General features: G+C 37.9%; 4 protein-coding genes across 8 annotated transcripts; 1 reads left to right on the forward strand and 3 right to left on the reverse strand.

Annotated features, from left to right (window-relative positions):
- Window positions 1-3,549: 3,549 nt before the first annotated feature.
- On the reverse strand, window positions 3,550-10,135 carry LOC124177239 (serine/threonine-protein phosphatase alpha-2 isoform). The gene is made up of 5 exons (XM_046559395.1): window positions 9,753-10,135; window positions 9,292-9,423; window positions 7,729-7,959; window positions 6,331-6,659; window positions 3,550-5,263 (listed from the first exon to the last, which is right to left on the reverse strand). The coding sequence occupies exons 1-5, from the start codon at window positions 9,805-9,807 to the stop codon at window positions 5,024-5,026; spliced, it is 987 nt and encodes a 328-aa protein (XP_046415351.1). The 5' UTR covers window positions 9,808-10,135; the 3' UTR covers window positions 3,550-5,023.
- A 149-nt stretch (window positions 10,136-10,284) lies between these two features.
- On the forward strand, window positions 10,285-13,736 carry LOC124177241 (ran-specific GTPase-activating protein-like). Of its 3 annotated transcripts, none has more exons than XM_046559401.1 (5): window positions 10,285-10,398; window positions 10,816-11,066; window positions 11,164-11,312; window positions 11,451-11,737; window positions 11,866-13,736. In XM_046559401.1, exons 2-5 carry the CDS (start codon window positions 11,052-11,054, stop codon window positions 12,201-12,203), a joined length of 789 nt encoding a protein of 262 aa, XP_046415357.1. In that variant the 5' UTR covers window positions 10,285-10,398; window positions 10,816-11,051; the 3' UTR covers window positions 12,204-13,736. The 3 variants fall into 3 exon arrangements, with proteins under 3 accessions (XP_046415357.1, XP_046415358.1, XP_046415356.1); XM_046559402.1 differs by having other exon boundaries at window positions 10,843-11,066; XM_046559400.1 differs by having other exon boundaries at window positions 10,319-11,066.
- On the reverse strand, window positions 13,345-15,198 carry LOC124177242 (endoplasmic reticulum resident protein 29). Its single transcript, XM_046559403.1, has 3 exons — window positions 14,853-15,198; window positions 14,112-14,510; window positions 13,345-13,988 (listed from the first exon to the last, which is right to left on the reverse strand). The coding sequence occupies exons 1-3, from the start codon at window positions 14,958-14,960 to the stop codon at window positions 13,752-13,754; spliced, it is 744 nt and encodes a 247-aa protein (XP_046415359.1). The 5' UTR covers window positions 14,961-15,198; the 3' UTR covers window positions 13,345-13,751.
- A 1,428-nt stretch (window positions 15,199-16,626) lies between these two features.
- Window positions 16,627-22,285, reverse strand: LOC124177240 (alpha-tocopherol transfer protein-like). 3 transcript variants are annotated; one of them, XM_046559398.1, is made up of 5 exons: window positions 21,345-22,285; window positions 19,686-20,029; window positions 18,222-18,585; window positions 17,500-17,605; window positions 16,627-16,930 (listed from the first exon to the last, which is right to left on the reverse strand). In XM_046559398.1, exons 2-5 carry the CDS (start codon window positions 19,958-19,960, stop codon window positions 16,749-16,751), a joined length of 927 nt encoding a protein of 308 aa, XP_046415354.1. In that variant the 5' UTR covers window positions 19,961-20,029; window positions 21,345-22,285; the 3' UTR covers window positions 16,627-16,748. The 3 variants fall into 3 exon arrangements, with proteins under 3 accessions (XP_046415354.1, XP_046415355.1, XP_046415353.1); XM_046559399.1 differs by lacking the exon at window positions 21,345-22,285 and adding an exon at window positions 20,066-20,320 and having other exon boundaries at window positions 19,686-19,979; XM_046559397.1 differs by lacking the exon at window positions 21,345-22,285 and adding an exon at window positions 20,126-20,319.
- Window positions 22,286-23,246: the final 961 nt, after the last annotated feature.

Here is a 23,246-nt window from a genome sequence, read left to right on the forward strand (position 1 = left end):
AAATCGAAACACAAAGACACAAATCATTCTGAATTGAACCCAGATTTTGGTGTCTGCCACTTGTTATCGCATTGATATTTGCTTGTGAATTTTCAAATAGCATTCAATGTCATATTAATAATAAGAAATTCGTGCTCAGAGATATGCAAAAGAATTGTATACGTTATAGAAACGTACAGTTTCTTAACGACATAGTTATCATGTTCCCATAGTGAGAATGTACGATAATGTGTACCGACAAAACAGATCAATACATCACACCTGAATCATCGTACACAAAGTAGAAAAATAAATGCACGATGTCTCCCTTGAGAGTAGATGCTAATTAACTAAACTGAAAAAGATACACATATAATATGTACCATGTTCTGATAACACCGGAGTACTTATAAATATCGAGATAAACAATTACGCTTCAATTCCCGTTGAATATATTCGTCTTCCAAATGCAACTAAGCACCACTGACGTTCACGCACGTGTTCGTCCCGCAAGTACGTGAGCTTCTTCAAAACAAAAGGCGACCGCTGCAGTAGAATTTAAAGGCTCCGTTGTAGGTATTTAGAAGAAGCCGCGGACATGTTTAATTTATTTGATCGTTTTCGAACACTTTTCCGTTATTAGATTAATTATTCTTTTCATGCGAATACCAAGGTACGCACGAATATAAATTAGAGAATGCAAGAATATGCTGAAGCGACGGACGGTTGTTTCTTTACTCGACAACCATACACCTGCACATACATGTGAAAAATATAACGACGTTGTGTATAATTATCGCAGAAACAGCCTGCAATGATGAGCTGACTATACTTGTCAAATAATATTGCCACACGATAACATTACAGCAGCTGACCTACTACTTTCAGTATATATTATACGTGTGAGAAAAGATAAAAATTAGTTGGTAATTTGCTGAGTTCAGTTAATTGTAAGAAATTTAAAAGTTTACACTCGTTATAAGTCATCGTTCCGTTTCAATTTCATTTAAGAAAGATTGATAGACTGTTTAGTACGGAAAAATTGCACGGCAAACAACTTTACGGCTACAGAAATATTTCAAACGACCAATTATATCGTGCGTTTTCGTTTTCACAAGGTACCCCATCTCGAGAATTGAAAACCATTGCCACACTTGAAATAAGACAATACGGAAACCTTACGGACGAAGTCACAAACGGTTTGTAATCTTACTTTTTAAAACGAATACAAGTCAATCATAATTATACTCTTTCACACTTCATGAAACATTGAAGAAAAACTTTCGAAATCTTGTATTAAAAAATCGTCATATCCAATATATTGGAAAGCACGATTTGGTTTTCATTGTCCGCGAACTCCGGTCAATTAATTCCACGGATAAGGCACAGTGTACAAAATGCATTTATGCACGTGTATAAACATATAATGTGTATAATTGTATGTGTAACACGAAAAGTTTAATCCGGTATTATAACAATACGGACTATATATTTACGCTAAATGAAATCTGGACCGAAGTCTCTCAGCTACTGCGGTGGCTGTCGTTTTCGAAGTTTTTCCTACATAACCGCAAGCTCCGCGTTAATCATTGAATTTTACGTCCAGCACAAGAGCCTTGGGCTTCACCTTGCCAGAAACAATGACTTACATTCACGACCATGGGCAATGTGCACCGCTAATGACCGAAGAATTATATTTATGAGACAATGCACGATATATGTATGTATATATATAAATATATGTAATGTACGTATAGTACGTATAATAATTTGTAAATACAAATAATAAAAATGACATCCCAGTATAATATGTCATATGTGTCGTACGGGTTAACTGCAGACGTGCAGTGTGTACGGGCATACCTATAAGCTGAGTTTGACACAAGAATTACGTCGCGTGTTACGCGGCTGACAAGAGGACATTAGAGATATTTATGGCCATCCACTTCCGTAAGATTAGTTTCCGAAATTAGAAAAAAAATGGTATAATGCAATGTTCGAATGAAAAATTGCAACGTTTGAGTGCCCGCAATGAGTACCAAAGCGTAATTCCTTCACCAGTTTATAGATATAACTCGTGCGCCATGCTCATCGTACACACGGCCAAGGAATTTGCAAGCGTACGCTTCTGGGATTATAGTTGGACCTCGAATCGTATACCTATAAGAATATGCATATCTATGTACGTATTACGCAAACTGCGTATTATATTTTCTATTCGGTTACTTCGGTCCGGCGAGCCTTGAGGGAAACCTTTTCGAGCCTTGCGTATACCTCGAGTATGTATTTCAACGCGGCAAGTCCGCATCGTAACACCTACCGTAATAGTCGTGCTCGTAATACCTACTCACGTGAACGTTAAAGATAAATAAACTCGTCAAAAACTAAAATATTGCCGGAATGGGGGTAGTAAGTAGTTACAAAGAAAAGTTGAAAATAGCTGATAACGGTACAAAGTATTTACGTTCCGTCGACTAAATAATTCTATGCTCGAAACAAGTGGACCTATTCTACATCATACATCCCCGGCAGCAGATTAAGTCTCCAATTAGACCATGCCATGTATGCAATCTAATCTGTAATTATCTTGCCGCTGTAGATCTGGAGAATTCTTTTTCATTTCAGATGCAACTATTTTCTAAAAATAAAGTAATTTTAGTTGAAATCTTTGCTTTTACATTTAGAATACTTTCAAAAGTATACGCCAACGAACATAATTAATATCAGTGCAGCACGCACACACACACGCACGCCGTATAAACGCACCACGTTACGGATCTTTTACACAGCTTCTCGAAACACTCTACACCAATCGGAAAGACAATTTCAAAATGAGGAATTGCCACGGATAAAAATGATCAAAGACTGCGGTGACACTGAATTTTTAGGTATTTATTTATTACTTTGTAGTTGTATTATTATTATTATCATTACTGTTATTATTGTTATTAGTATTATTAGTGATAGCAGTAGTAGTCGTAGGAGTAGCAATAATTGTAGCAGTAATGGTAAGTAGTACTGATGAAGAATCAATATATTTACAAAATGTCTTAACCAAAGACTAACACTGGATAATTTGTATTTCCTTATTTTTTTGTCAACACGATTATGCTGACGGTCAAGAATTACTTGATGTCTATTGCCACAGATCTCATCATTCACGATACTCAACAGTTTTGCACAACAGTTTTATATCTCAAATTTAAACATCACACGAGTAAACGTTATGAAAATTACGCTACGTTTAATTGTACGGCCTTTTCGGATGATAAAGTTTAGAAACTTTCCAAAGAATAGCACTGTCGAATTATCATGGTTGTTACCCGACGGCATAAGCATCAATGTAATCTATTTCTAGACACACAAGTCAGCAATAAGTAGAATAATTTTTTAGAACAAAGAACAATAATTTACCTGAATAGCATTTAAATAAACGGTACTATTTTTCTATCGGCCAATCGATGAGCTAATTACATTGGTAAAGGATATTACTTGGCCAGACGCTCGCATATACGGGGTAAACTGATGAGGTTTAGTTATAAGTTACTTAAATAATGAGATATAATGCGATTTTGTTTTTTCGGTGACCTTTATTTATAAAAAATTAATGTACAGTAATTAAGGGAGCGCTGTTAGCCAATCCTCGGTTGACAAATTATTATAAACACTAATGCTTGTTTCAAACAGTGTCATCCGAATAGACCTAATTTTCTACGAGGAAACAATGTGGACATAAGGACGTGCCAATTGTCGGGGGACACGGTAATGAGAATGGCAATGATTTGAATGAAGGATGATTTTAAAATGATAAAACTCACACGTACGATGAAATGAGACCACGCAAAATCTTGCAATGCGCGTTTGGCTTGCTTACTTTTAATTATGTGTGTACTTCTGTTTGCGTTATTTATTATTATTATTATTAATATTCTTATTATTATCCCCTCCTAAATTGCTAGCTACAAAGAATCGGAAACTAGCTTAAAAGGACGTTGCAAGGCCGATAACGGATGTAAACATTGTTTCCCTAAATCTGTATTCATTAGATATTCATCTGGCATATACTACGGCCCAATCTTACCATTCGATCAACGGTTTCAGTGTCATTTGGAAGTCATGTATGGAAAGAAAACTTGCCTATTACAGTAACAAATCGGTTACATCGCAACTTATTAGATGTTGCAAGAGTTCTCATACATACATATGCGAATAACATCTAAAATACATTTCAAAGTCGTTAGAGCCCAATTATTCAATCCACCTTGTCAGTACTCAGTTTCATTCCCATGCATGGTTGAACTTGAGAAATTGGCACCAAATTGATTTACACATGTATGTATGTATGTATGTATGTATGTATGAATGTGTATATATTTATAGGTATATACACGTGTTTTTTTGTAACACGAAAATCATGAGGCTCAATATTAGTTTCCGTAGTAAACATAAACAACTGATAATAAGGGTGGGTTATAAAACGGCGTGTACTATAATAATGACTAAAAATATATTCTGCGGTACAGATTGTGGTACAAAAAAAAAGTCTTACTCGAACAAAAAAAGTGACAGTAAAACAGTAAGCGTTATGCAGATGTAATTTCGCATCGATAGTCAATATAAGTATCTAATTGTCATTTGTCACACGTACCTAAACGTCATACTTTATAACAAGGCTTAGGGCGTTACTAAATCTCCGGTGAATATTCGAAAAAGAAAATAACACTAAAAATGAATCTACCTATATCTGCCTCAGTCATGAATACACGGCAGAAAAATTATTCATTAATTGCACCGACTGATGTTCTCTAATATATTTTTTTTTCTTTCTTTTATTCGGAAACAAAGATACCAGCTTGCAACGTTATTCCAAGTTGTCCTCACTTGTATTATCGATTGTGGATGGCTCCGCAGGTTTATGTATTCATAATAATAGAATTCTTTCTTACAAGGACTTAATGTCTTATAGGGTGGCTGGGGATAGGGTTAGGGATCTGGGGGGAAGGTCTTAAGGTCCTAAATATTGTTCTAATGAACATTAGGGAATTCACTTCTTTTTGTTTTTGTTGTTGGCACCTCGTGGTGGTGTGACGGGTCGTCCAGCGTTTAAACCACCGTAAGTAAACTTTCGTTTATCAGCGGGCTTGAGAATCTGAAAGCTGCACATCAGAGTCTCATCCACGGACATCATAGCGCCCGCATTGTCAAATTCACCGCAATAGTTTGGCGCAGAAAATAATGTAACCAATTGACGTTTAGCGAAGAACTCGTAGCCATCTTCAACAACCTAGAACGAAAAACAATAATTACAACTATCAATATTTTCAGTTTAAGCAGAACATGTATTTTGAAATTCATGATCGTAGATTAGACGTGGAATTCTTAAAAGCGGTTCGCTGTTGTTGCTGATGTAGTGTGTTAATTATTGCTTCAAAATGACATTTTGTACATTGGCTTATCATCTGAATAGGAAAATGTTTAAAAAAATAAAAGTAGAAACTGAATTTGGGAGAAAAAATATTAAATCCTGGAAATGTTTACCGTAATGCTTGTAGAATAGCAAATTTCATCACATTGAAATGTTCACAACAGTGCATGCAGCACTTTTGAGTAACCTTTTTATTACAGACTTAATTTTGGATAGACTTGTCCAAATTTATTCTTTGATATACTGATATTAAAAAGAACCGCAAGAGAAAAATAATTTTTCTGTTTAGTGTGGAATTAAGCTGCCTTCAGTATGTCACTCTGTTTTTGCAGTCAACATGAACGCAAAGTAACTAACTTATTCGATGCTTTTGAAATGAACGTCATGCTATTTTATGTGAGACTTTAGTGGATGAAGTATTTACATGAAAAATTTCGTGAGTCAATCTACATGTATGGTGTTAATGATATAACAGATAAATGGCAAAAAGTAAACAAGAGTCTGAAGATTTGGTACATTTTTTTTTGCATAATCAGGAACGAAGTTTTCATTCTCTAGGCACTAATTTCTTGGGGTTACGTAATGCTACAGTAACTGGCTATTATTAGACTCTAAATTGAATACTGCATGACATTTTCGACATCTTTACTGAACACACTAGTTTTTATGACTAAGATTAAATGCTCTCAGTTCAAAACAGAATTAAATATATCTTACAATTAGAGGCTACTTAAAATTATCAAACTAAAAATCTGACAATGTTAACTTTTTAGTCAAGGACCAGAAAATGTTAATTCCTTGTATATTGTTGATTGAAAAAGAAAATAATGGTTATGAACAAAAAAAAAAATGACGCAAGATATTAAGTGAACAATATTCTGCCATCGTGATAAATTAACTGCAATGAATGTCGCGAGGTTATTTACCTGATGAGCTCGACAGATGAGATCAAAATCATGTTTATGTAAAAATTTGGCAACGACTTCTGCACCAAAAGTAAATGAAACACCACGATCGTTTTCACCCCAACCCATTGTATCTTTGTCCGGATCCGACCATAGCAGATCGCACAATAAGCCTTGATCAGGTACATCGGTGGGTCGCATAATACGTCTTATTTGCTCCATGCTCTGGAGATCCGGACTTAAGCCTCCATGACAGCAGAAGATTTTTTCGTCAACAATTGCTGCGACTGGCAAGCAGTTAAAACAATCGGTAAATGTTTTCCATAGTTTAATGTTGTACCGACGCTTACCTGCAAGACAAACAATCATAAATTGAATAAAATTTTATTAATTTGTTCCTTTAGCGGAACAATGCAAGCTACTAATAATCAATAATAATTTGATAAACATAATGAATCTTTAGAGGAGGAGATAACAAATTGCAGTTCTTACAAAGTATAATTTCAAGTGTCAAAGACAAATTAAAAGAATGAAGCATTGTGAATTGAATCCAGTCTTTATTTACTTTGTGTGTCAAAGCTGTAAGCTTCCTATGCTGCCTCATATTCATTTACTTTCTATGTAGACACATTAAATTGGGATTAAAAGAATATGAAATAAAAGGCTGAATAATTTGATAAACAATTGAAAAAAAAAAAAAAAAAACGGGTATAGAACACGAGCGATAATGTCAAACGAGTTTATCCTTCACTAATTACAAGATAGAAGTAGGATTGCATTATCTCTTATCAGTTGTCAGAAGCGATTGCTTCTTGTAATCAAAACTCGCAAATATCAGTTGAATTTGATGATTTACTCAAAAGATAACTAAATTGGATCTACAATTAAAATAACTGTCAAAATTACTGCAAGCAAAACCAAATGATACATGGTAAAATTACCCATGTACGTAAAATCATGAGATAACTCAGAAGTGTGTTTTTCAAACAGACATACTTTAAGAAAAATTGCAAGTAATTACTTTCAAAACATGTTATCTTAGTAAACAATTCTTAGTTAAAAAGTATATTTCAAACGCAGTGGAAAAAATGAAAATCAAACCACATTCCAACACCGCAACCTTGCTTATTTTCTGACAGACAAAAATAAATGCGATATACTGAAATTTTTTTTTACTTTTTTTTAATCTCACTCAATCTCTTCTATTCATCACGAAGCTGATATATTTTACTAAATGCACGTGTGCCCAACAGATGAGGGACACGAGAAAGCAGTGAAACTACTTCTTTATCCTGTTTGTGAGAAATGAATCACTGGGGTTTCGATGGGAGGTAGTTGAGTAATTTCCGCGAGGAATAAATTTCCTCAAAACGAAATAAAGAACAAAGAAAACAAATATTATATGACAAAAGGACTCACACTCATCGTAAAAGCCATATATCCTGTTGATTGATGCACATTCGTGATTTCCTCTAAGCAAAAAGAAATTTTCAGGATACTTGATCTTGTAGGCGAGCAGAAGACAGATTGTCTCCAAAGATTGTTTCCCTCTGTCTACATAGTCGCCCAGAAATAAGTAGTTACTCTCTGGTGGAAAACCTCCGTATTCGAAAAGCCGCAGCAAGTCATAGTACTGTCCATGGATATCCCCTGAGAAAAAAAAATTGAATGAATTACCAAGATTTGTATTCTCTTTCTGGTGAAACATATTTGTTCAACTGGTTTTACCACAATAATTTGCTACTGTCTAAGAGTAGTACGCATATTTATCTTTATTGCCAATATGTTTAAATTTATATGTTATACTTAGATGAAGCTCATAAGCTATAGAAACGCTCCGACAGACAACATGGAAATTAAGCTGAAAGAAATACGACTGGTTTTGATGATCCACTGTGTGGATCATAATGAAATTAAATTGAGTCATATGGCACGTTTGACCATCAAAATATCTATCTATGCATCTGATGATGCGCATTGGCATGTCTTAATGCTATGAGTAATAGTTAATACATGCAGCATTTATATACTGGCACACTTACTTAAAATAAACCTCACACAAAGCAAAATGTGTATAAATTTAGGTGTGAAGGTATTTGACAGATATTAGCCAATGCGCAAATTGAATATATGGTTAATGAAGGAAAATGAATTATTAAAGCCTTCCGAATGTTAATCTGTCAATTACAATGAAAAAATATGTCAATCAAAAGTCTACAGAACCCAGAACTGATAAGTAAGTAATATTGTACTATTTTCGATAGGAATAATGCATATGATTTAAATAATGTGATACATGTAGTATTGAAATCAGTAGATACAAAATCGTCATGTAAAAACAACGTAACATGCGTATTTTAGGTTTTATCCAATCACCTTGGCAACGTTTGCTTAACACAAGCGATAAGATACAAAATTAATTTTTTTTTTTGCTCTTTTTCCAAGTAATGAATAATATTTGCATACACTGAAACAACATCTGTTTCCCGAATGTCATCTCTTTGCATCCGTGCAATACCTGTAAACATTTACGTAAAATCCACAATACCCGAAATTTTAATTTTCCTTCACATTTGAAGCGTACTCAAGTTTCTAAATAATTTATTTGCAGTATAACAGTGATAATGTAGATAAAGAGTAGTTTTGTTAGAGCAATGAAAATATGTAGTTGAATAACGTGTCCGCAATTTTGATGACACATAAGTCTTATTTCTGAAAGTGATAAGAGAGGAAATAAACAATAGTAAATTGGTAGGTGGTTACACAGATTATTAATCCCAATAAGTAATAAAAGAAAACATTGACAAGTTACGTTTGATTTGGGTCATATTAATGTCAAAATAAAAATAAACAAAGTCACAAATCAGGAGTCTGTAAAGTTGTTGTTTCTGTGTACAAAAATAGAAATTTATGTTGTAAGATAAACAAGGTGAATATGTAGGACAAGTAGGTAGAGCAGAGGTTGGTAACACGAAAACTTACCACAAATTTTCAAGGGAGCCTCCAATTCGAGTAAGATGGGCTGGGATAGAAATATTTCACGAGATTTGAGGCAGAGGCCTCGAATTTCGCCCTCGGTCAGCTGAACATTTTTACCAGGTCGAGCTCCCCGCACTAGAAGGTAAAAGAGAGGACAAGTAAGATATTAGAATTAGAATAATGATCGAGCGTAATCGCGTTTCGGGACCTCGCCCAAAGCTAGCGGATTCACGGCGGTTGTCAACGCCGTTTTTTGTAAACAAACTATTCCGGCGCCCCCGCTTCATGTACCTAATTTTAATCCCCGTTGCGTAATCGTTAAATAGCAAAAAAGCACACCTCCTTAGCGTCCCGCTTTCATTGATTCAAACACGTTATTCGACTGACGAAAATTTGATCTGTAGGTCGGGCAGGATAGGAGAGTTTCGCAACGCATACACCTACGGGGCATCGATCAGGTTTACCTTCTAAGAGCCGGGCTATGATGCTGTCGATGTTCAATTTATCAGTCTCAGCCATCGGCCTGGGGTTTCGGGCGAGTCCCGGGCTTCACACGGAGCACCTTGCGCTAAGGATGGTCACTGATTTTCCTGGATTTCACCGGGCACTCACTCGCGTTCGCGGATTATACAAGGTACTCGCAATGGCCGCCCGGACAAGCGCACGATCCCCCTTCCCTTCTCTCGGCTCTACGGCGGCGACGGCGACCAGCCTCTTCGAGTCTCGACACAGCCAATATTGCCAAGTGCCGGGCGATCGTTTACGTCACGTTGCCTATGCTGCCGCGCAAGCTTGACGATTTCTGATACCAAATCCTGGAACGATTGGTGCAAACTTTGTACCGAAGCGATATTTCCTCGGGCAAAGTACAGAATTTGCTTCTAGCCGGCTCAAACTTTATCAACTTTATCGAAGATCCATTCAATCGTTCCGGTCAGAAGGTATTTTCTTCTCCAACTGTTGGCAGCCATGATTGGCGTCTGTAGTTCGTCAGCAGGGGGCCAAAAAAAAGCACTACATACGCGTCCGTAGTATAATCGCAATTGTGTTCTCAGATCTACGAACTAACCGAACAGTGCCCGATTTTCGTTTCATGATTAAGAATTGAGGGTATTTTAAATGTTCAGTAATTATTTCCAACCATTCGGTTGATCCGAGCCTCGCGCCGAGCTCGATATTCTTTAAGCAGAAACCCAGGTTTTCTTTGATAAATTTTCCTATGGTATGGGATTTTGAATCACCAGACTGTCACATCAAAGCAGACGCGCATATTAAGAATGCAATTAATTAATTAAAATTTTTGGTCACCTTACGTTGAATGAACTGCTACAATGACTAAAATGACAGAATATATATTCAGCGTGAAAAATAAACACTAGGGTGAAATTCCCATACAATAGCGAGATAACGAGAAAATTGAAAATTTGGTGCGGCGTAGAAAGTAGAAAAAAAAAATAGCCGTCAAAGTTGCCTGTGGTTTATTCGATGGGCTGACCTTGTCTCCAATTGGCCCTCCGGTTCTTTTAGGGTGTCCAACTACCAATCGTATTTCAGGATCGCATCACACACACCCCCGCAACACCACCAACATTAAAACATTTCAGTCTCGTTGAAATAAGTATATATCGCAACGAATTTTCGCCATTCGAGGGTTGTTGGTTGGCGCGAATCGCGTGCGTACCTAATTCATTGATATATAACTACCAGCGATCTATATATTCGCTATATATCCTGGGAGGTAAACGTATTAGAAACGGAATATAATGCCAGAAAACGGAGTAAGTGTGTTTTTCACTCTGCCAACACTTTTTCTCATACACAAAGCTAAATCACGCTGTTAACGATTCTACGCTCTCTTTGTTTTCCGACTTCTAGTTGAACGGGGACCACGTCGTTGACGGTGGAGTGCCGCATGACAACGAGGAAGAGAATGTCGAAAATGACGTGCACTTTGAACCTATTATTTCACTACCAATTATCGAAGTCTCAAACAACGAGGAGGACGAAGTCGAGCTGATAAAACTGTGAGTTTTCGTTGCTTCTTTTTGCCAAGTAGTCGCATTGATTTGCAAACTGCAGCGACTGCAGGATGTCGAGGGGACAAAAATTGATTCGAAGTACCACAGTCTCTGAAATTTTGTGTTATCTTTCAATTGTATTAGGAGAGCTAAACTGTATCGTTACGACTCGAGCGATGGTTTATCAAAATGGAAGGAGAGAGGTACAGGGGAAGTCAAACTCTTGAGACACAAAACAAAAAGTACTGTGAGGGTAGTCATGCGCAGAGACAAAACTCTGAAGATATGCGCAAACCATTTTGTTACACCGTGGATGGAGCTCAAACCAAATTGCGGAAGTGATCGGGCTTGGGTTTGGAGTGTCCTAGCCGATTTTGCTGACGAAGAATTAAAGCCAGAGCTACTCGCTATTCGCTTTGCCAATGCTGAAAGTAAGTTTCCGTCTTTTCATTTAACGGGCCTGTTAAATAGGATATCTGCAAACACCTCTAGGCAATTCTATATCATTAGTTATAATTACTATTAGATGCATATTATTAATGTTAGACTTTTCTCCAAGATGCTACAATGTGGAAAGATGCGTTTGAAAAAGCCAAGAAAATAGTGGGCTCAGAATGTGAAATTTATGCCGGTAAAACTGGTGTCGATGAACAAAAGGATGACAGTTCAAGTGAAGCTAGCTACAGTGATGTTAGCTACTGTGAAAGTAGTGATAATGAGAATCAGACAAGGGAATCCAAAGAAGTGCAAGAAGATAAAAAGGATAAACCGGAGGTAGCTGAGAAGGAAGATCATGTAGAAAAAGTATCTAACGAGGCCAAGTCTGAGGAGGAGGCAAAGGAAGTAGAGGGCCAGCTGGCAAAGCTGTCTGTGAAGAATATTGACCAAGACAAGTAACGAATAAAACTAAACTTTGAAATTAGAAAAGCTGGAACGAACATTCCGAGATGCATGTTAAAATTAAGAACGATCATACATCGTGAAAATATGAACATTATTGGCAATTCAATACAAGCGTTGAACAAATTTTCGGTTTGTTAATTGAAACGATATTTATACAGATGTTATACATATAAACGTTTGTGATTCTTGTATTTGCATTTTATTCTCTACTTGGTTCTTTCTTTCTCAATGAAAATGAGAAAAACAAGTCACAGTTCACGCAGGGATCTATTTGAAATACTTGGTAGGCTTTCTAGAACAACGCAATAATCAACTGAATAAAACATATTATAAAACTGATCTGAGCAGTGACTTGGAGCAAGCCTTGGCAAGCTCTGGAATGAAGTTTTCGAAGCTACAATGGGCGGGATCTGATTTTAAAAAGATATATTATGTATACACATATAACCAAACTTATTAGTCACTGACTTTAATATTTGGTATATGTGAGCATTTTTTTAAATGATTGATACAACTACTGATCCAACCGAATGGGTTAGTTGAAAGTTTTTACTGACGCACCATGAATGTATTTAGAATTTAGTGATAAAATTTGTAATCATATTATATAATATAAACGACATATCGTTGTATATTTATATTAACATAAAATGTGTGCCCTTGAAAAAGTTTTATTCTATTTACTGCATTCTAATTACTATCAAATTGATTGAGAACTCCAATGCCTAGTAACTTCGGGATTTTACACACATTCGGTATTTTATTATTTGTTTCTCTATCTCCGGCGAATAATATAATTAATCCACTGGTATACGTATTTTAACAGCTACATGAAATAGAGAAATTACAATGTAAAGGGTTTTGTTACTACATCACAAACAGTTGGGTATTGCATGATATGTTTCCTCGTTTTTATTTATTCGGCATATTGTACAGAGACTTGAAAATATTATCGTACCGGTACTTTCATTTAATGTACTGATCAATTTCTGCAAGATATATCTACATATATTTATATCATAGTTTAACTATTTGCAAATTCACCTGTTTTGACCTTGCGCCACATGTAGCTAACTGAAGAGGGCTACTAAGTCACAAAATTACTTGATACTTCAGTTGTGGTATATATTTTTTCCCATTAGATTGATGTAATCTCTACAAATTGATGGCAGTCTTGAGCTCTTATAGGAAAATTTACATCTCATATGGCATACAGGAATCGGGTATTACGGAAACTTTCATGTCTCATTGTTCGAAACAGCCAAAGAGGACCAAAATATCTTTTGTGGAAACTTATTTTTGTTTACAAAGATGCGTAGAGAAGAGTAACAAACTTATGGATCTTCTGACTGTTGATAAGGAGTTCTCATAGGAATGTACATACATATTCACAAAGACAAGACTTCAATTTGGCTGAAGAGGTTCGTTCGAATTATCACAGTGCAGAATCATCAATAGTTCGATTCATTCAAGTAAGGCTCTTTAAAGTCTCAACTAGTTTCATAAATGCTCTCAATGAATAATCAATTATTAATCAAAAAATTAAAGTTCATCTCTGTGTGCGAATGATTGTAAGATGTTACGCCTTTCTTCCATATTGCGTTTCTTGTCCTTGGATATCTTTCCTTTCAATAATCCCTCTAGTCTCGATTGTTCCAACTGTACAAACACATCGCCTCTTTCCATTATTCGCTCCATCGTCTTTACATAAACTTGAGCCGCCTTTCGATGTTCTTCGGGCAATGTTTCTTCAAAAATTTTCGCTTTACTCAGTATTTCCTGTGGGAAACATTAATTTTTTTTTAATCAGCTCATTCAGTATTCCATGAATGAAGTTTCATGAAACACTTGATGACATTGTACTCTTGATTAACTTATGCTACTAAGAAATTTCCATTATACCTGTCTCTCCTTATCCTGACTACTTTTAAATTCTTCCGCCAACCTATCGAGCTGTTCAACACATCCTGGCAATCCCAAATAGACATCTGATCGTGCTCTAATAAATCTTTTTAAATTTTCAGCAGTAAAATCAGAATCTAATTTCTGAACAAATGGTATAGGTTCGGATTTTCCTTGCAAGAACAAACGAACAGCAGGAAAATCGTCCTTAGTTATACCATAGCGCTGTGCCAAGTCGGAATTTTCTTTTTTCCCATAATCTTTGATGCCAACTTCTGCTACCAAAAGATCTGCAGAATCTTTTGTTGCTGCAGCAACTTTGGCAAACTCCTCGTGTTTTTCACCATAGGGAAAAGCCACGTCAAATTTAACTAGAGCTACTTTAAATTTCGGAATTACCTGAAACAATAATTAATTGCTAAACGTATAGTGGAAAGAAAAAGATTATTGTTTTTCGTCGCTATTTGGGTAAGAGACATAACAACGACATTGAGTAGAAATGGAAATCGTCGTCTTATCGATTGATTATAATCAATCCATTCGCAAAATAATACATTCAATGAAGTTGACTAAAAATAATGCTTGTAATCAATCTGTTCATCTACTACTAGGTCACAACAAAAATCTCGAATTATTCGATCCGTGAGAATGCGAAGAAAAATTATTACCTTTACGCATAATTAAGTAGTGAAATTTTATCGACATCTTCCAAATAAAAGAAGTAAAACGATCTGAAATTACCTTATCAAATGAGTGAGAGTCGAGGGGTACGCATCCCTTGCAATCCTCGTCACTGGATTGACCCAACCCCGCGACGGCAAGTACGAAAACTGCATAATACAGGAGCATTGTTATTCAGCTAGACTAGTTATACGGTTCGCTCTCCGTCTTCTTCTTCTCGGTCTTTTCCGCGCTCTGCAAGCCGGCGTCCGGCGTGTCGGGTTCTCTTTACTCTCTGGAATCTACTTGTTGTTTACTTTTGACATTTAACACCTGCTTTCCTCTGGCTCTGCCGTCTTCGTTGCTACGCTGTCACGCTGCCGAATGTACACGAGCCACCGCTTACTTGTGATATGCGGTTGAAATGTCGAATCAGAAACGGCCACGGATGTACGCCTATGCCTTGCGAGTATCCACGATGCGCCGACGAGACGCGCGCCGCTCGCCGAACCGTTGCTAAACAATGCAAATTGTCACACTTACAATTAATTAATAGCTGGTTGCGTACCTCTGGCAGGTAAAAATTACGGAACGCGGGGTGACTGACACGTGGGGAATATACCGTGAATAGTTCAATTCTGTTGGCTTTTTTCATATGGATAAGAAAAAAAAATAATAATTTATATCCCAGAGGAAGGAAAAAATTTGACGATTGGAACGAAGTATTTTAGGCTCGGACATTCTGTGACTAATCCAATTTCATTCCTATTGTTATATCGTCAGCAATAGAAATTTTTGGGTAAACTAATCATATTCGTTATCAAAATTATACTCGATTGGCGAAATCTTTTTACCGTTTGGTAAAGATAACGGAAAAAATGCAAAACAAAGATGATTTTTTTGTTAAATGTAATACAAATGTACATACCTACCAATTAATTATAAATAATTTAATCGGTCAATAATCCACATGATATATTTAATCCTGATGGTTTGTTGTCGCTTAAAATGATGCGATGCTATAGTGAGGAAAATTATTCATTGCTGTCGTCCAGCGAGCTAAATTTATTTCACAAAAGTAATGCATAAATGAGAAGTTTGCACTTTGCATGAAACAGGACGTACCGTTCGAGTCTTTGTATAGTATGCGTAGTAAATTATTCCTCAAAAACTGCATAAAATATCTTTTCTATATCTGTATACGTAGCCGTATACATCGGTGAATACATCATAGGAGCAATTTGAATGCACTATATACTAGTGCAGTGCATTCGTGCCGTTCACACTGCACGCTGAAGAATTACGTTCGTAGATTTTATCGTATACGTATAATTATAGGTAACAACTTATAAATCGCGATATCATAAGTCGTAAGACATAAATATTATACTTATACACCTGCGTACTACGTCTACCTATATCATACCGCATTGTGTGCCACTGCGTTTGAAAAGACTTGTCTAATTAGATAATTATTATTCCACAATTTTCCTTGATCTCATTTTAAGGTAAGTAAAAATAGCACACAACTGACAATGAACTCGCGCTTCTGAACATCCGATGCTGCAATGTGTTAATTGAAAATTCACACTACAATTTGATAAATTATGTACGATTTTCAAGAGAATTAGTTGAAAGTCTTTTCCTTGATAAGGGTTTAATTTTTTTCATGAACAACATATTTGCAGACACTCTGTTGCTGTGCATCTTGCTTTTATTGCACGTAAACAAAACTATTGTTTTACATAAAAGAAGATCTGAGAGGTGAAGAAAATCTGATGAATTACCTCATCTAGGTATTTCATCAAGTAACGGTTAATTGGCGGTTTGGGATTTTGGTAATTCAAGCCCAAAGTCACTATGAATGAATATTTTATTCTTGAGGACGTAAATGACTGAATTACAACATGATATCGTGTGGTTAATGCACATACACATACGTATTGTAATACAGGCTTTTGGCTCGCTGATGAGAGGTCAGGTGTCTGGAGCGGAAGCAGTGCATCCATCCTTGGATTTTGATGAGGAACGAAGATCTTCAGAAAGTGCAGAGCTAGACGAGGATATTTTAGAGTCACCGGCACTGCATCCTCCACGGAACAGTCTTTCCTCTTCAAGAAAATAATCTCGCAATTCCAGCAATTTCAAGGTATGTGCCTCTGAAAATGATGTAAATTGTGCGAAAGATTGTAATTCAACTAAGAAAATGATAAAAACGTGGCGAAATTGGGGAAAAAAAACTTTAAAATAACCATATTATAAGAATAAACGATAAGCGTATCCCGAAATTATTTTCACAGAGACTGTGACAATCATACTTCTTTAATAATAATCGGTAAACAGTTTTCACAACTTTGAACGAGATAGCTTTTTGAACCATCCTTAGATCGCATATCGACCTCTTCGTTGTTGAAAGAAGAAGGATTTCAAAAAAAAGATCGCAAAGAATTTTGCTATTCGAGATTCCACGCTCTTGAGATCGCAATTCAGAGCGTCAAATTGCGGTGCACAATGCATTTTCACTCGCATACCTAACTACAACTATATGGCGGTGATTAATAACTTGAAAAGTAATTTTGGCAGCTTCACATTTACAGTGGCGTTTCAAAGAAGGTAGTAGTGATAACTCTTTGCCCGTGCGGTGCGGCATGTGTTACATATTATAAGCAACTACATGAGAATATCACAAGAATTTCAGAAAGAAAGACCCATCTTATTTTTTACATACCGTGAAGATCTTCCACCATAGCAAGATCCCCTCCAAAATCTTTTGGTAAACACTTTTGTGGTATATGGTCGTATACTTCAGAAACGTCTCCAGTGTAAAGATGAAGCTGTAACGGAAAGAACAAAAATTTATGCCACTTCTGCTAGTTATGGCAACCTATAGAACGACAAACTGATATTTCATTATATGTTCGAAAATTGAATCAATACAAATCGCTTGATTAGAACTCTGCAAATTCTCGTCTCAAATTGAGCAAGGAATTTTAAGCCGGCGATTATAATTTGCTTGTAATACTTGCCTTGCTTCGAGGAGCGCCTGAGGTGACGCAACTCCTTCGAAACGTTAAAAACACAAAATGCAGCGCACGCAGGTATAATTACAATGGAAATGGCACGCGATCGTGCACAATCAGGGTGTCGAGGAAATTTTTTTATTCTGATTTTTAAATCCGAATAACACATAATAATACGCAACTTGCATGTATGTATTTTTTGTTTCCTCTGTGTACAATTACACGATCGTAATAATGACAATTTTGAAAAACTTGGTTGTGAAACTTGAATCGAGTTTTGAGATTGGAGACCAATTTTTTTTTCATCTCACGACTCACTCAACGCATATTAAGTCAAGACGTATCATTTCAAAAGTTACTGAGATCTTCATAAAAATATCTTGAAAAAAGTAAAGCCTGTCTGGCAACACGACGAGCCAGTTTTACTTACCATATCAAACAATTCTCGCTTCATGAACGGCCTGATCAGCGAAAGGACCTTATCCATAAACCAGACAGCGTTCAAAACGTGAATTCCCTTCAGTCTAACCGGAAGTCCCTCTTGTATATACTCGAAGAATTTTCGAATACTGGACACCGAAAGTCTGGTCAAGTGGCCCAATCTGACTCCTTGCATGTCAAATAAAAATATGTATCCCGGTGAACAGCCATCCGAGTATAGACTAGCATCAACTGCCATTGTCAGGAGCTTTATTCCATCATTGAATATGTACTGGCTGGGTCGAGAGTCCGCCAGTCGATGAAAAATTATCCTGTTTCCCTGTGGATCTGGTACCGGAAGGCCGACAAATTGTCTGAAACGCAAGATTCTTCAGCTCGGAAAATTCCGTTGAATACTCCCACGAAACGTAATCTGCATATAGACGTGAAAAAGCTAAATTCAAGCTGTATGGAAAGTAACCACGCCCGCAAATGCACATTTATACATATGTAGGCAAAACCTGAATTACAAGACTGTTCGGTTACATGCCTCAATTGCATAACGGAATGTGTGTGTAACAATTCAACCGCAGCCAAAGGAATGTCGTAACAATTTGCGAAAAACACAGCTTGTTCCATACGTTTGTCAATACACATACCTGAGCTTTAAAAGTGGAAACAGTTTTTCATCGAGCGTTCAATTTTATTAAACTTACATGTGAAGGTGAATGCACATCCAGACGATACACGTGACGTTTAAAGGAGACGTTCGTAATTTCATTTAGATATCATTTACATATCGTAGTTCAAATGCAAGGCAGATTAATGATACTCCTTGCTGGATTACGTATAGAAACATATCATTACGTCAGGGTACAACGTTGTTTGTGTCTCATATCGATTAAGAAATTAAACGGGAAAGATGTTTGACGACTTTCACAGCCACGTAGCTGCAGGAAGTTTCAGAGCACAGACATTTCCCATTAAAGGGTATCAAGACACCTATTACCGGTATTTTACTAGCTGAAGCTGAAGACTGATGTACGAATCCCGCGAGTAAGCAAAATATGAACGGCTCACTGTGTATGAATGGAATTGTTTATCGGAGTGCAGCGGTATATTATAAGAATCTGGAGTATAGTAGACGGGAGGAGAAATTGATTGGATCGCAGTATAGGTATACGGTATGTTTGTAACCTTAGAGTCCTGTTATTGGCAGCTGTGTAAATTGCACTGTAGAAGTATTAATTGCCGATTCACGAAAAAAGCTATTACGTCTGCAATTCTGGAATGTTACCATGGAAAACTTTCACTTATTCATTACTCCTGACTGTTACTCTAAGCGGGAAAAGATACTGTGGTAGATCCTATAAAATTATCTATTTAAATGAATTAGAGCGTACTGTAAAATCTTAGGTAAATCATCTGCTATGCGGGATAACAGTTACGAATATAATTAATTTGTCAAACGTACAGTGCTCGCAATGAATGCTGCAGACATTCCATCTTGGGATCACGGTTGGCAAAAAACTCGGGAATTGTCGCCCTCATCCTGTAGTAAACACTCATGCAGCGAAGGGTGGCTTCCCTGTCGTAATAGCAGCTATGGGTGAACAGAGCCAATTGTTCGACAGGAACACCCGGGATGCCTCTGGCTTCCGTCCACTTTTGCAGATCATCCAAGACCTCATCGGTGAGTTCCGGGTACTTGGCACGAGAGTCTTGAATCGTATGTCCCAAATGCATCATGACGAAGCAGCTTGAAGAACTGTTAGTTTATGTTGGCTGTTTGACCTGACGATGAGCATTCACCTCACGCTACAACACAAGTGACGGGAGAAAAATGATACCTACGGTGATTGGAGAAAATTTTTTTTTATCCTTAATGATATAAAATGACAGCCACCAACTAACGTCGTATTATCATGTTATAATTTTAGACTCGCTTGCGTTTTGATCCTTATCTAGTATAATGGACTTCACAATTGTGGAAAGCAATGTACGCAAAACGCAGTACGATAAAACGGTTCGTGGTATCGCTCGAGCAGTTACGATCAGAGACTGACCACCGTACATGCATGCGGTTTCGACGTACGAGTATCGTAATCCAGCCTATATTCCCTGAGCAGGGTGGCAACTTCTTCTCTTCATTTAATTAAGCATTGTCTGCGCCTTTGATTTAATTCCACGCGTCACTTCTCATCCATTACTATGCGTAACTATTTCCATAATGTCCCGGTATTTATATGTCTCACGTGTTTTGCATGTGACCGTACAGCGTATATAACATACGAATTATTCCCAGTTGCTCAGTTTCGCGGACGTAGGTGAATTATTCCGAATTTAAAATGCAGTAGGCCGCGCAGTAATCGTAAACATCATTTATACGCTCGGAAACCGTATAAGTCTGTTTGAGCCGCAATGAAATTGTTCAAAACTAAATAAGTAGGATATTGTATAACAAGGAGGCAAACTCGGCGAACAAGTACACGAGGCCAGAAAAGACCGTTGCCTTCTTGTTGCAAGCGATTCTATATGTATAAACAAGAGTATGTTACACGTTTTTTCACAAAGCTCGAATTCGAAGTTCGGGTCGCGTGATGTCAGATTTGTTCGCGACAGCGCATGCACGCAGTACTGAAAAAACCACTTTCAACTCCTAGGATTTAAATGTGGTCTTTTCAGTACTCCGCGCAGGCGCATTCATAGACTCACTCAGCCATCTTAAAAACGGGTATTTTCTGTACGAAAAACACACGTGGAAAAACGCGTAAAACATGCTCGCGTTATATAAATATGTTTCTTTTTTTTTTACTTGGAGCACATGAAATTTGCACATTCCTTTGCCACATCATACGTCGTGCGTGAACGAGCTGTATATTTATATTTTCGAGTGCAGCCTAGCAGCGATTCGCGATGTCACGCTTTGACACAAACCTCAAAACTTGTAATTAGACGATCTACTGGATTTCATCGACTACATGATCGTGGTCGTCAGTTCAACAGACGTAACGAAGCTTCAGTTCAAAATACAGACAGAAGAATGAATGACCCGATTACGATTTACAATTACATAGTTCGTTTTCCATTCCGCTGTGTTTCCGTATTTTGATTTTTACCCCGTAATACTTACAATTACATATTCTTCGTTAGTTTGCCATATTTCCAAGATGTTAGTTCATGCCAACGATACGAACATCTTAATCCTTGAACCATATCTGTAGTTTCCAGTGTGGTAGCATGGTCCAGTTATCGCGGTTTATAGTGATTCTTCGTACCTTTTTCGTACAACGCAGGTACTAGAACTAGCATTCACGTATGAACTTGTTGCGGTGTTCCTCTTCATACGCACTATTAACATATTTTGCTGTAATACCGCAGTGTCAAATTATATACTTCAGCCTATGGAGGTAAACATCAACGCATTAGCTATGCCATTAATAAATTTAATTGTCAAATTAACTGCAGCAGTTCTGCATCCATTGCGTCACGTGTACTCATATTCTGATTCAAGCCACACTGCAGATTTTCGAACAAGATATTGGGTATTCATTTTTCATCCATCTCGCAATGGAGCAAGGCCCTCAAACTTAATCTGAGCGGTACCAAGCATCCCGAGATCGGATCGTCTATCGGCTACCAATTTATGCGCCATGTATAATCGAGAACTATGTTTGGACTAGCATAAGAAACATTCCATCACAGAATTCACGGAGAACGTTTTCTCGAATCAGTATAATACGTATAGTTCGTTCGATCGGTGAAAAATCCATTTATACTTGTACGACCACAATGTAAAAAAGTGTTCCGTTTGGCACGAAAATCTATACACATGTAAAGAAACGTACCGGATAATCATGATTCGTGATCTACGATTAAGCCCCCCGGTTGGTATCATAGTCGCGTGAATCACGCCTGGAGATCTACCTATACAGGGGTTTGTAAAACATAGAAACGGCAGGGCCTTCGGGTGTGAGCAATCGGGCATACCGAATACGGAAATTGCGTGCAGCAAAGACCTTATAGTAATCCCCGCTGCTGGGTAGGGGCGCAGTGGAAAGGCCGACGGTGGACGACGTTTCCGTTCGGTACCACACCGAGACGAGCCCGACGACCAATCGCGTACCGACGACGTACGTTCATTGATAAGCGCGTACTCCGGACGGTCGGGTGCGGGGTGTTCCTCGAATAGAACGTGACGTCACGTAGGCGGCCGGTAGCGCCGACGCCGAGGGCATATGCGCGAGCGTCGCCGGCCGTGATTTCGGGGTTTCGGGCGTCGAGCGGGGTGGTTTCAAAAAGGATTTCGGGGCAGCGCGGATCGCGGCCCTTGCTGCTCGCGGATCGTCAAGGTGACCTTGGGCCTGCGATAACCGTTATACGTGGAATTATCACTCGGGGGGGATATGCCAGAGGGTTGCAGATATCGGAGATTGTCGGCTATATTGATTGGTCTTTTGTGCGAAAGCAGCCACTACACCTCCTGTCTAGCTCTCTTTCTCTAGGAGCGGAGCGCGTCATCGATCCGCGAGTGACCCATATCCGTTGCCACTCCTCCCACCTCCCAGCTCCCACCTCCCGCCACCCCCAACCCACCCCGCTCGCCTTTTTTCCCCTTGTGCCTCTCGCAGCAGCCCTGCCTGCTGCCAACGAGCAGATCTTCGCGGGTTCGGGATGATAATCCAGTGAAACTCACTCCGCGACGAACTCCACCTGCAACAGCAGCCCTGGCCTGCCAAAATCCCTTCAATTCGGTCATCGTAAGTTTCAAACTTAAGTCTTTATTTCTTCATTATTATCATGACGGTATAAGGCACCGTATAAGGATCTTCGCTGATCCTCATTCGCCCTCTCATTATCATTTTTACATCCAGTGTCGTGTCGGTTTTGTTACGTGCCCCGATATTACCCTCGACGGCAGTCTTGTCATTCGAGAGAAAATGATGCTACGGACATTCGGCTATGGCTACATCGTCTATCGTGATGATGGTAATGGTCGTGCAGGAGGATTGTAGTGGTCGTGGTTGTAGCGGTT

The sequence above is a fragment of the Neodiprion fabricii genome, chromosome 3 (genome assembly GCF_021155785.1).
Source record: "Neodiprion fabricii isolate iyNeoFabr1 chromosome 3, iyNeoFabr1.1, whole genome shotgun sequence".
Classification (NCBI taxonomy): domain Eukaryota; kingdom Metazoa; phylum Arthropoda; class Insecta; order Hymenoptera; family Diprionidae; genus Neodiprion; species Neodiprion fabricii.